Raw genomic sequence first — 13714 nt, 5'->3', positions numbered from 1 at the left:
ATTATTTTTTTAAATTATTTTTAATGTTTATTTATTTTTGAGAGAGAGAGAGACACACAGAGCATGAGCAGGGGAGGGGCAGAGAGAGAGGGAGACACAGAATCCAAAGCAGGCTCCAGGCTCTGAGCTGTCAGCACAGAGCCCAACGTAGGGCTTGAACTCTCAACCCGTGAGACTGTGACCTGAGCCAAAGTCGGACACTTAACCGACTGAGCCACCCAGGGGCCCCCCAAATGAAATTTTCACATGCATTTCTCAATTCAAAGTTTAGAAGTTATGCAGGGATTACAGATGGCTCACTCAGAAAACCGATTAATATATGAGATACCAAACATAACTCAAGTATGATATATTCCTTAAATCACTACTATATATTTGATACAAAAGATAATTTTATTGCTATTTGGGTGACTGAAGTTAACATTCCCACAATGCTACAAAGTAAACATTTTCCCAAATAAATTTTTCTAAATGAAATGTCAATATAAAAATGCTCTAGAGCAAGTAAATTTACATGTCTAAAAAATGTTCTTTATGCCATATAGCAATTTGAAAAAAATGTACATCTGAATGTTTTCCACTATAATTTTTCTGTTTAATATCATCAAGATGGCAAAATTTTCAAATTTTGTTTACTTACCTCTAGCATTTCACTTAAGCGCACATCTGTTCTTTGCTGAAGAAAAACAACAATCAATGGTTAAATCTGTTTTAACCATAAAATTAAGTTTTAATTTTTTTTTTTCAACGTTTATTTATTTTTGGGACAGAGAGAGACAGAGCATGAATGGGGGAGGGGCAGAGAGAGAGGGAGACACAGATTCGGAAACATCAGAGCCATCAGCCCAGAGCCCGACACGGGGCTTGAACTCACGGACCACGAGATCGTGACCTGGCTGAAGTCGGACGCTTAACCGACTGCCCCACCCAGGCGCCCCTAAGTTTTAATTTTTAAATAGTAACCTGTACATACCAATGTTTTTATGGTTCTCAGAGATTTCAGAAGTCCAATCAGCAACTGACGTTTCCTTTGATTTGCAAGAAGGCCTAAACTAGCTTGAGTAAAACCTTCCTTGGCAATATTCAAGTGTCTGCAAAAGTGAAGAACAGTTATACTTTTCTATAATAATAAGAATACTATTTGTACAGAACAAGTAGGCAACTGATGAGGTAGTATCCTCGATTACTCTTAAAACCAGGGATTATGATTACTATTTGACAAATTTATTCAACGGCTCAATCTAAACCAGCGCTACTCAAAGCATGGTGGGTGGACTGGTGCCAATCCTCAAATTGTTATTTATTCATCACAATAAAAGTACAGAAATTGAGAGTAAATATTAAAAAACCACTTAGAGCAAAAACTGACATAATGATTTTATGTTTGATGAATTAACAATTAAAAAACTGAGACTATATTTTATATATTTTTGGTTATTTTGTTATTTTCTTAGAATTTTGTTTTTATTGCATTTTATAAAAATAGTCTGTAATAAGTTGGAAATTTAAAGAAAAAAATACTGATTCTTATATTGTGAGAAGCACTAACCTAAGCAATATAAAAACAGTAGTATGTTAAAGCCATAACTAGACTTACAGACATTTCATTTCACACATACCTTCTTAGTGCAGTTTTTAAATCATAATATATGTTGAGTTAATGAATGGTATTCTAAAAAACATACTCATAATAAAAAAATCAATTATCAACAATGGTTTTGCAATTTTTCTTAAAATGTTTTTCCATCTTAAAAAACAAAATACCATCAAATATAATACCTTCTCCCATTTGTGCAGATGACAGCAGCCAACTGAAGACCTGTCTGTAATGAGGTAACTCTTTCAAGTTCCTAAGGAAAATTAGGTATAGGTTATTGTTGGAGGTTTTTTTTTTTTTTTTTTTAATTATTCATAGGATACTCTAACAAAAACTTTAGTGGGTTTCAAAGAAAAGCTTGCTTGGGAAACAAAGTAGCAACAAAAATACCTAAACTTAAAAGTTGTTGGTATATGTTTCACAAAATAAGTTAAAATGACTACTTCCAAATGATTTTCATAATGACATATGATAAAATATTTAGTCAATATTGCTTATAAGGAAATCTAGACCAAACCCATTTTACAAGCATAAACAAGTACTAATAATACATCTACTGAAACGTTTCTACCCAACAGAACTTCCGGAGATAATCAAGGATATGACAAATATGATTTCTGTTTGCTAAGATGCTATGACAATGGATGTCTTCATTTGAACACTGCTGGATATTTCAGTGGATTCTGAAGTCTCTGATTTTCAGATACAAAGATAGATTCAGCTATAAGATTCCAATTTTATTATATTTTAAAGACAGATTGTTACACTGCCATTGAGCAGTCATTATTAATGATCTATATGTTACAAAGTACACAGAAGCAATTTTCACTGGGCCTTCTAAAGTTTGAACAAACCAAAAAGATTGCTTTAGAATCATCAATAAAACTTTCACTTCTTCAGTTTGGTAAATTCCCCAAATAAGAGAGAAAAACATACATAAAAAGGCCCTCCTACACCTCAAATAGAGTCGATATGTTGCTACAGAATAACTACAAACAAGACAATAAATTACTTCAACAGTTTCAAGTATAAGTCACTAAAGCATTTTTTAAATTTTACTATTAAAAATAACAAATATCATCCTACCTTTACATAAGCAGGCTGTTTTTCAAGGATTAAATCTGCTACTTTTTTAGAGACCTATAAAAACATGCAATCAAAGGAAGTAAAAGAAAAAGCCACATGCTTCCTATTCCACTTTACATTTTGAATTTTTGCAAGAATATTCCATAGGTCTTCCCAATAACTACTAGCATGCTTTGGGCTATGAAATTAGTAAAAGAGGTATAACAGAGAGCACAGTACTTAATTCTTAATAGAAACTCAATAAATGGTCATTACTACTGTTAATAATATCAGTATCAATTGATTTAACTAGTATGTACAAAAGCATAACATCTTTAAGGGCACAAGATTTGCTTTCAAAAGATGAACACATAAGATAAATATCTAATCAGCTGAATTTATGGAGACAGTATCTGGGAAACAGAGATCATCCTGAACCCTTCAGACCCTCTGTACCACATAAAAAGACAAACAGTAATTTGGTCCTCTATTTCTGAAAACTGGAAAACATGTTTTTGGATTTTTTTTTTTAATGTTATGAACATACCTAAGGTGTCCTTGGTCAATTCCATGAAAATTGTTAGTATGTTATACAAATTAGAATTCTAATGATTTTGAATATGAGACTCTCATTTCACAATTTCAGGGGCACCTACTAGGCTACACTATAGGTACCATGGAGCATGGTACATCCAAGACATTTTTAGCCTTGATGCTCAAGAAACTCAATTAGTTGAGTTTCCCTTCCCCTTCCCAAGCCAACTGAGAACAAAGCATTACACATACATTCAATTATTGCATTCATCCTTCTAGATTTTAACTCCTTTGAATTTATATACATATGAATATGTATAGATGTTCCCAGACAGAAACTCACCTAATTTTACCAAATTGGTTTTTTTTTTTTAAAGTTTAAAATAGGGGCACCTGGGTGGATCAGTTGGTAAAGCGTCCGACTTCGGCTCAGGTCATGATCTCACTGTTCATGAGTTCAAGACCCACATCAGACTCTGTGCTGACAGCTCAGAGCCTGGAGCCTACTTGGTATTCTGTGTCTGTCTCCCTCTCTCTCTGCCTCTCCCCTGCGTGCTCTCTCTCTCTCTCTCTCTGTCTTTCTCTCTCTCAAAAATAAACATTACCAAAATGTATTAAAAAATACATACATAAATAAATAGTTTAAAATAGATAGAGTTGTTAATCTGCACTGTGCCAGGCAGTGTACTAAGTGCATTCCCTATATTATCTCCGTTACTACTCATGACAATATATTAAAATGAATTACATGCTTCCTCATTTTCCAGATGAATAATCTTAAATATAGTAGTAACTCACCCACAGCCCCCACAGTAAGTTACAAGGCTGGGATTCAAGCCCAGGTTGACCAAATTCCAAAGGTCATTATGCAGTATAGCCCTTGTGGTGGGATTCTTTCCCCAAAGAATACTACCACATCCAAGTACAAGATAGACACACACATATTTAAACATGCTGAAACCAACAGAAGGCAAGAGATGCCACCATCCGCTGAAATCTAGTTCTCCAAAATCACAACACACTTTTACCACACAACCCTCTACTGGTCAAGTCCCTTTCCCAGACCACTGCTGCTACCCCGAGGGAGATCCCACTGAGACCACTGAATATAACACAAAAGAAAGAGAAGTACATCTTCCTTTATTTGTCAGATGTATTATTAAAAATCACATCTTAAATTCAGATACATTTATTACTAGTGCTCCGTTACTATTAAAAAAAATTAACAAGACCACATACTAACATTAATCTTCTACAGTATAGTCTGAGTATTATTAAAAGAGCTCAGCCTAATGCAAGGAAAATCACAGAATCAAAGAATTTTACAGCATCAGAGAAAATGCAGGCTTAACGCACTGCTTCACAGAGAACATGAAATAGATTTAGCAAGGCTAGGTGACTTACCCAATCCTACACAATTAATCAGTGACTACAATTCAGACTTTCTGAATCTTAACTCTCTATTCTCTATGGGCCTCTTTCAACTAGAAGTGGGGGCCTTTATTCTGAGATAAGAAACTGTAAGTGGGGAAAAGATACTTAGCAATCTAAAAAAAAGTTCAAAATTCTTTGATCACATTTAGGATTCCAGAGAAAGAACTAGCAAATCTATATTAAGGTAATGTGAGAAGCTGAATAAATTTTAAAATAAATGTATCACTGAGTCTGAGTCATGTTAAATAATATTTGTTTAATATATTAAGTTAAACCATAAAATCTGCAAACATTACACCTCTCTGCTGTGTCTCATTTAGTTATGTCAGAAAGAAAGGTGTTTTTTACTTACTGCAGCTTGCTGTTGTTTCAATTTGTCTCTGTACTCCTCTAATTCTTGCAAATTGAGAATAGGAGGGAGCTTCTAAAAGATACCCACAAATAAAGAGTAAAAAAATAGCTTACTTTTGTTTCATTTACCTACATACCTCTGACTTATAAACAGTGTCACATCCCATTCCCACCCACTCCTCTTGGCCTCCCCAATCTCCCCACTAGACTTCAGACACAAAACCCTACACACCTTTGTTAGCCAACCCACTGGTGCTCAAGTTCCATCCCTCACACAGCCCTATAGGACAGGAGAACAAGAGAAAGTCCCTCATCCTAACCACCCTCTCTACCAGCCCCAGGTATATCCCTATTGCCTACAACAGAATTCAAAATATATTTCCCCTCTGAAACACTATGAATAGTAACTACATGCTACAGTGTGAGAGTGATAGTTGCTGGAGTGCATTCTAGATTACACATCAGCTTTCAGAAGGTAGTATGGGAAACTAGCAAGAATACATGCCACTGTGTATACCAGAAACTCCAAGTTAGACTCCAAGTCTCAATCAATAGATTGATGAAACTTCAGAATGAGTGGGTGCTGACTATGTACATCCTGCGTATAAAGTAAATATGCATACTGTATTTGGTTTCATCTAAAATCAAAGTTGACTATTCTTTTCTGAACTTCCTGTAAATTTAAAATGACAACATTATAAACATTATGGCATAGAGGTCTTTATCATGGCTAAACAATTATGTAAAGATACATTCATGAGGGGCACCTGGGTGGCTTAGCTGGTTAAGCATCTGACTTCGGCTCGGTCATGATCTCATAGTTCATGAATTCAAGCCCCGCATAGGGCTCTGCACTGACAGTGTGCAGACTGCCTGGGATTCTTTCTCTCCCTCTCTCTCTGCCCCTCCCCAACTTGCTCTCTAAAAAATAAATACATACATACATACATACATACATACATACATACATAAAGTAAAGAAAGAAACCAACCTAAAAGAAAAAGAAAAAAGATTGAAAGTCTTAGAGCTTTTCTAAATATATTTAGACAATATAAAATAAGATAAAGGCAGCATATCAACATATTGTAGGCTAAAAGTTAAAAACCAAAAATATAGAAACGTTTCCTGGACCAATATTCTACAGCAGCACTTAATTTTACATTTTTCTAAAATAATTTCAGTGTAAAAACACTGTGGACAGTTCATTTAATCATAATACGGTCATCAGAGACCAGTCCTGGTATTAAGACAGACAGACAGAGGAAAGAGAAAGAAAGAAAAAGAAAGAACACCCCTAAAAAGCATTCAACTCTCATCCATGAATTCAGTCACTGAACAAGACAGAGTTTAGATAGGTTTTAATGGATTTTTTTTTTTTTACCTCCAGCTCATATTTAACAATATCAAATGAGTCCGTAGAAAAATATACTTGTTCAATACTATTAATTAGTTCTTGTTCAGCTTGAGGGTCACTAGGCTGTTCTCGAAGTTCTCGGAATTCCTCCTTTAAGGAAAAAAATCACAATTAAAGTACTTGTAGTTATTATAATTCTACCTGCATGGAAATAAATAATCATCTATTTTAACAATCACAAATCTCCTGGAGACCCATTCTGAGCAAGGAAACAAACTGACAGAAACCATGAAGGTTCATGGAAAATTAGGACTACTAAGACACTAAAAACTATTCATCTATTGGAGAAAAAAAAAAGGGGAGGGTTAGAGATTCAGATTTTATTTTCAATTCTGTGTGTGTCAACTGGTAGGTAAAAGAATTTAGAAGTTTAACAAAAGGAAAAAACAAAGTGTCTATGTAATCTGTTGTACATACATACCACATATATACATATTTTCATCATTTAACATTCTAAAATCCGTCTCAGCACAGATAACCAGGGAATGCCTCAATGATTTGTGGGGTCACCGTCAGCATTAGAACCCTGAGCAGAGCAAACATTCTTCCCCATGCTGGCAATCTCACTGCTTGGCTAAGACACACTGGCTCCAGAAAAGACTGCAAGTTTAGCTCTGTAATCCTATGAGGCCTCCTTCAAAGGGTGCTGATACCACAGTTAATAATCTGATTATGAACCTAAAGCTCTGTATTTGATAAAATGCTTTCTTCTTAATGATATAGAACAGGGCTTCTGTGGACTTACACAACTAAAAAGAGCCTGACAGACAAATCCCTACCCCTAATGTCAGCATCCTTATCCTCTCAATTTTACTGCATCATTGGATAAACCTTCAGTTAACTGGAAGTTTCATTAATTCAGATACCCCCTCTCTGCCACACTAATTAACCAACATTATTTTTATACACATATAACAATTTCGTCCTTTGATTTTTTTATTCATATTAATCTCAAATATATTTAAGAACACAAAAGGAACTAATATTTAAAATAATTTTACAGTCACTAAAATAACATTTAACAAAAATTCTTAATAAATCACCATTGATTAAATATGCAAAAATTATAATGTCTATTAGAGAACATTATTTTTCAAACAGAGAAACTCTAGAGTATTTTATTATAGGGCATACTTTTCATTTATAAAAAAAACCTAGCTTATATATCTTTTAGGCTTTAATTTATATTTTAAATATGTAAAGTGATTAATTATAAAATTATCTCCTCTTAGATTAAAGCTAAAAGAAAATATTAGAGCAATAAATCTGAAACTCAAGAGAAAAACTGTTTAAAATTCCAATAAATTTAAAAGAGAAGGCAAAGTCACACAAACATCAAATCTGCATAATTAAGAGTGCATGGAAAAGAAAATGCCTCTTCTGTACCAAAACTCAACTTATAAAATATACTAACCAAAAAAGGTCAAAGACACAGTCATCACTGATATAGCATGCAATCAAATACTACAAGTAAAGTAAGAAACCCTGTGTCCTAACAGAAGAAGCTGCATTGGCGGGGGGGGGGGGGGGGGAGCCAGGGGGGGCGGTGGTTCTACAACAAACACACTAATCTACATAACACCCTGGACAATGGAGCTGAGGAACAGACCTGGGTTAAAACCATACTACTTATAGAAAGGTTTCCAACTAACCTACTCATGGGCAACCTCCAAGCATTTAATAAAAATTTGAAATGAGTGAGACATGAAATAGAAAACAAGATCGGGGCGCCTGGGTGGCTCAGTCAGTTGAGCATCCGACTTCAGCTCAGGTCATGATCTCACAGTTCGTGGGTTCGAGCCCCGCGTTGGGTTCTGTGCTGACAGCTCAGAGCCTGGAGCCTGTTTCAGATTCTGTGTCTCCCTCTCTCTCTGCCCCTCCCCATTCACACTCTGTCTCTGTCTCAAGAATAAATAAACATTAAAAAAATTAAAAAAAAAGAAAACAAGATCAGATATTCTTGGAAATCTCCCTCCCTAAAAGTCCATAGGCATTTGAAATACCAGCTTCAGATGCTGCAAACTGAGGTAGGGAAAAAGACCCAAGTCGGGATATGGCAATATCCTCCCTAGGAATTTCCTCCCTAGGAATTTCACAGCACCACTAACAAACAAATGTAGTTGGTACCATTCAAAAAAAATTTTAATTAATATTATAAAAACTGCTAAGATTGAAAACATCAAGTACGAAGTCAAGCAAAAATTCAAATAGATTGCAATGAATGAATACTTTCATCTTAAATGTATAAATGCCAAGGATATCTAACTCCATGCTGAAGTTCTCTATACACTACCTAATTAATTGATCTGAAGGTAAAGACACTTAGGTTTTAGTTACAACTCTGGTATTAGCTTTGGGTAACTTAGTCTCTCCGTGCCTAATTTTTTTTTCATCTGTAAAGGACAAACATACACATACGATGACAGTGAAACAAATATCCAAAGTTATTAAGAATGTCAAAGGGAAAACACAATTTCAGTTATAAATATCTCACAAGTGTACATTCTACAAAATGTAATGAATCTGTAAAAGGAGTACAATCTGTATATGTATATAAAAGGTCAAATGCCATTCGTTCTTGGAGAACTAAGCAATTATATCACAGAGAGCAGACAAACCCATAGAATTTCAAAGAACAGACACATAACACATGACACTCTAAGTAACCTAGACTAAGGACATTGGCATAAAACCGAGAAAGGCAGAAAAAGAAACCTAGCACACAAAGTAGAATTCAACCCAAGACAAATGCCCAATGCTATATCCCTATAAAATACCCTCTCCTTTCAGATAATTTAGTGGCTCCTGTGTGAAAACAATACATCCGAACTCATTCAGACAAACTCCATTGTGCCTACATCCCAATCACCTCGTTCCTTTTAATCCCAGTGCACCTGCAGGCTGCCAGACTCTGCTTCTACCTAATCATTCTCTAAATGTTTCACTACTGTTAGTGCTGCCTGCTCAATTTGATTATACACCTTTGGAGAACTGAGATTTCTCCTTATTCTCCATCATTATGCTCCACAGTGCCAAGGCACATTGTAGATAACAATCACTGATCTAACTAAAATTAATTTATCCAGTGAATTGTATGAAAAAAGAGAACAAAAAGAAAGGAAAAGACAATATGTTGTTTTGACAGTCAAAACTTTCCCTAAAGTCTTAATAAAATGTCTCTTCTAACCAGAAATAATAATAAGTGTTAGATGATTTTAGGGATACTTTAAGCATGTAAATTAGAAAAATAAACAGAAAGAGCTAGATTGTACATTCTCAACACAAATACTCCATAATTTTGCCATTATATAAACTGGTTTCCTAGGATTGGTGATGTACAAAAATACATACTTCTTCACCTCAAACCAATTTTGTAAGTCAACATATATGTATGAAGCAAAATTTTACATAAACAAAATGAACAGAAGATTTCCTACAAAAAAAATTAAAATGCAAAATCAAGGGAATAGAATATTAAATGAAACTTCTTATACCATATAAAAATAAGTGATTTTTTTAAAGTGACAATAATATTCGATACTTAAACTCAGTTTGAGAATATTTTGGTCTTACAGACTGCTTTTACTAATAAAATTCTTTAAAGGATTTTATTTTATCATAAATCTTATGTCACATAGTAACTAATACATATTATCATTGGAGTGGTACAAATGCTCCATAAAACTTGAAAATCCAAAAATAATTTGTCAATGACAAACCATCAATATGTGCCAGAACTTGCTTGTTAATGATAATCCACTACACTTCAAATAAAGAAAACTATGCAAAAATACAATGGCAAGAACAGAACAAGTCTCTCTTCCATACTATCATTAAGAAATAACCTGTTAACTTTCAAAGCTCTGTTATCATACCTTTCTCCATCAAGTCACATATTTCAATTTAACATTTATTTTAATTCCCACTATACAAAAATTCTCTATACTAGGTAATAAAGAAACAAAGCTGAGTAAAAAAATAGCAGCTAAAATAACAGGAAAGGTCAGATGAATAAACAATGCCCCTGCCAGGCATTACATAAGGGAGTACAAACAAAACACAGGGGTATCAAAGGGCAGTGAGTTCACATCTGATGAAAAAGGTACCATTTAGAGAAGATAGAACTGGCAAAATTTCAAATTTGAGAAATGTGGGGAAATAAGGCAGCAAATACAAAGCAAAGCACAAGTAAAAAGTGTAGCAGGAAATTATACAACAGGTTAAACATCAGAGAGTGGCTTCACAGGGTAGAAAAACGTCAGCGGGAGCATCTACATATATACCGAGGCAATAAAATGCAACAGTTGAGATTTTTTTAAACCCAATAATATATTTTTATATACACTAGAGCCATATTTTCCCTTTACTAAAAATAAAATACCTTAACACATATCACTGTGCCAGACACTATATCAAAAAAGTAAGCATAAATATTCAATATATTCTTAACGTAATAAACCAAGCAGGATTATTTTAGGAAAGTGTTAGAAAACAAAGAAGTTAGTCAATATTTTAGAAGCTGTCTTTTCCAGCAGTCACAATACACTGTAGGATTGCCTCTAATTCTACCTAGCCTATTTTTTTTTCCATTTTGATCCATCTCTGAGATAAAGTGATAGGAACATACATATAAAATGCACATCATAAATGTAACTATGAAAAATGAAGAAAAACAATCATAACAGAAATTTAAGTGAACATCTTTGTTTCAGCCAAGCCATTTTTCCTCTCAACATAACAACAAAAGGTTTTATGAGAACTGGGGATTCAAGTCTATGAAACAATTGGAGCCCTCAAGTGTAAGGTGTTATAAAACATTTCCAGTATATTTATGGTTTCTAAGGAAATAAGCTATAACTTTACAAAACAATTTCCCACTTAAGAGTTCATCTCTTAAGGGAATATATTCAAGTTTAGGAGAAAAAAAAGACCACAGATTTTGCATTTAACCACTACTTTTAAATTATACAAAATACCATGCAAATTAAAAATACAAAATCAAGTTCAAATTTTTCAATTCTATTCACTTTTGTAAGTGTAAAAAGTGAGTTATGACAACTTCACAGTTCTCCTTACCATTATTAAATTCAATTTTCTCTTTAATTTTGAAAAGCAATTTAATCTAATTTTTGAACCCACAGAACAGCCTGGAAATTTATAATCTCCAACAGTAGATCTTTATTCAAACAAAAAAGATGAATACAAAATCTTCATTCCACAAGTCAAGTTTCAAAACCCCACAAAAAATGTACAGAATAAAAAAAATGAAATGCAAACCAACTTCCATTTCCGTGACTGGTTTATTAGACTACGGTTCACATTACATATCTGAATAGCAGACTGCATTGTGTTGAGAGGGAATGAGGTAGAAAAAAAAGAAATTTTACTCTTGTAAAGCATGAACTGAGGTTTACCAAGACAAATCTTACCAAGACAAATGCTGTGGTTTTCTTTTTAACTATTTGCACATTTCTTCGTCAACTATTTGCACATTTCTTCGTCAATCAACATAAAAAAGCTACTCTGTTATAATAAATTCTAAAAATGGAAATTACAGTTTTATCAAACTTAGTAACACCTTACAGCTCGAAATGAGAGCAAAAAATGTTTAGCTACCAAAATCTATACAGAGCTAAAAGGAAGAACAAAACATCAAGTTTTCAATATGCAATCAGTGTTACAAAAATCATAAATCATTGAACAAAAATAGTTTTGTTTCAGATGAAAAGGATTCAAGATCAGATACCCTAAAACCATACATAGACCATATAAATCTGTAATGAAATGCCAGATGTTGGCTTACGTGGGGAAATGGTACATTTTCTTAAAATCCCACTAGAACAACAATAATGATCCATCAAAGCAGCCAGCTCATTATCAGTTTGTGTTTGTGTGTTTTAAATAAAACATAGCTTTTAAAGCCTGTTTGTGTTTGTTTTTGTTTTGTTTTTTTCCAGGCTTTCAATGCCATCTAGTGGAATACTGGTGAGGTTACAATGAAGGGAGATTTTGAGAAAATGATTTATAGATTTTTCTAGAAGGTTATTAAAGTGGCATTATTTTAATCCAGATTTACAACATATTTAAGTGATTGAAATAATGTATTTTTAATCACTTTCTACATAATAACAGCATTCCAAATGGACACATTTGTCTTTAAAGAAAAAGATCAAGAATACGTACTGATGTTATTCACAGAAATATAATTATTAACATACACTAAAAATACAAAATTAGAAAGCAAACATTTCATACGTGATACTCTGCCAAATATTTTTATTTACTTCTTTTACTTAACAGTTATATTCTTAACAGGCATTTTTATAAATTTATTTCTATTAAAAGGAAAATATTAAAGATAATAGCTTTAAGACATCAAATATACATATATATATATTTATTTTTAAGCTATCTTTAAAAATTTCTCAACTTCAGCAAACAACATCAAGCTGCTTGCCACATACCTGTCCATTTGGAAGCTAATACTAAAGAAAAGACACATCACAAACTGAAGAGAGAAAAATCCAGTGTATAGTCTGCATTGTTTTTCTTTTAGTTTTAAAAACATTTCATCAGACCCTTTTTCTTTTTTTTTTCAATATATGAAGTTTATTGTCAAATTGGTTTCCAAAGAACACCCAGTGCTCATCCCACAAGGTGCCCTCCTCAATACCCATCACCCACCCTCCCCTCCCTCCCACTCCCCATCAACCCTCAGTTTGTTCTGTTTTTAAGAGTCTCTTATGCTTTGGCTCTCTTCCACTCTAGCCTCTTTTTTTTTTTTTTCCCTTCCCCTCCCCCATGGGTTTCTGTTAAGTTTCTCAGGATCCACTTAAGAGTGAAACCATATGGTATCTGTCTTTCTCTGTATGGCTTATTTCACTTAGCATAACACTCTCCAGTTCCATCCACGTTGCTACAAAGGGCCATATTTCATTCTTTCTCATTGCCACGTAGTACTCCATTGTGTATATAAACCACAATTTCTTTTTTTTTTTTCTGAAATTTATTGACAAATTGGTTTCCATACAACACCCAGTGCTCATCCCAAAAGGTGCCCTCCTCAATACCCATCACCCACCCTCTCCTCCCTCCCACCCCCCATCAACCCTCAGTTTGTTCTCAGTTTTTAACAGTCTCTTATGCTTTGGCTCTCTCCCATTCTAACCTCTTTTTTTTTTTTTCCTTCCCCTCCCCCATGGGTTCCTGTGAAGTTTCTCAGGATCCACATAAGAGTGAAACCATATGGTATCTGTCTTTCTCTGTATGGCTTATTTCACTTAGCATCACACTCTCCAGTTCCATCCACGTTGCTACAA

At 33.9% G+C, this 13714-nt stretch overlaps 1 protein-coding gene across 2 annotated transcripts in view; it reads right to left on the bottom strand.

The window, feature by feature from the left end:
* The window catches only part of VPS50 (VPS50 subunit of EARP/GARPII complex), a 138681-nt gene that overhangs the window by 103952 nt on the left and 21015 nt on the right, over nucleotides 1-13714 (bottom strand). For both annotated transcript variants that reach the window (XM_047842862.1, XM_047842869.1), the window contains exons 3-8: nucleotides 6363-6485; nucleotides 4983-5054; nucleotides 2684-2737; nucleotides 1780-1850; nucleotides 974-1091; nucleotides 641-676 (exon numbers count right to left, since the gene is read on the bottom strand). In XM_047842862.1, the coding sequence (XP_047698818.1) occupies nucleotides 641-676; nucleotides 974-1091; nucleotides 1780-1850; nucleotides 2684-2737; nucleotides 4983-5054; nucleotides 6363-6485 (474 nt within the window). The remainder of the gene's footprint in view (nucleotides 1-640; nucleotides 677-973; nucleotides 1092-1779; nucleotides 1851-2683; nucleotides 2738-4982; nucleotides 5055-6362; nucleotides 6486-13714) is intronic.

This window comes from Prionailurus viverrinus, chromosome A2 (genome assembly GCF_022837055.1).
Source record: "Prionailurus viverrinus isolate Anna chromosome A2, UM_Priviv_1.0, whole genome shotgun sequence".
NCBI lineage: Eukaryota > Metazoa > Chordata > Mammalia > Carnivora > Felidae > Prionailurus > Prionailurus viverrinus.
The sequence above is the reverse complement of the archived record's forward strand: the minus strand, read 5'-3'. Positions and strand labels throughout refer to the sequence as shown.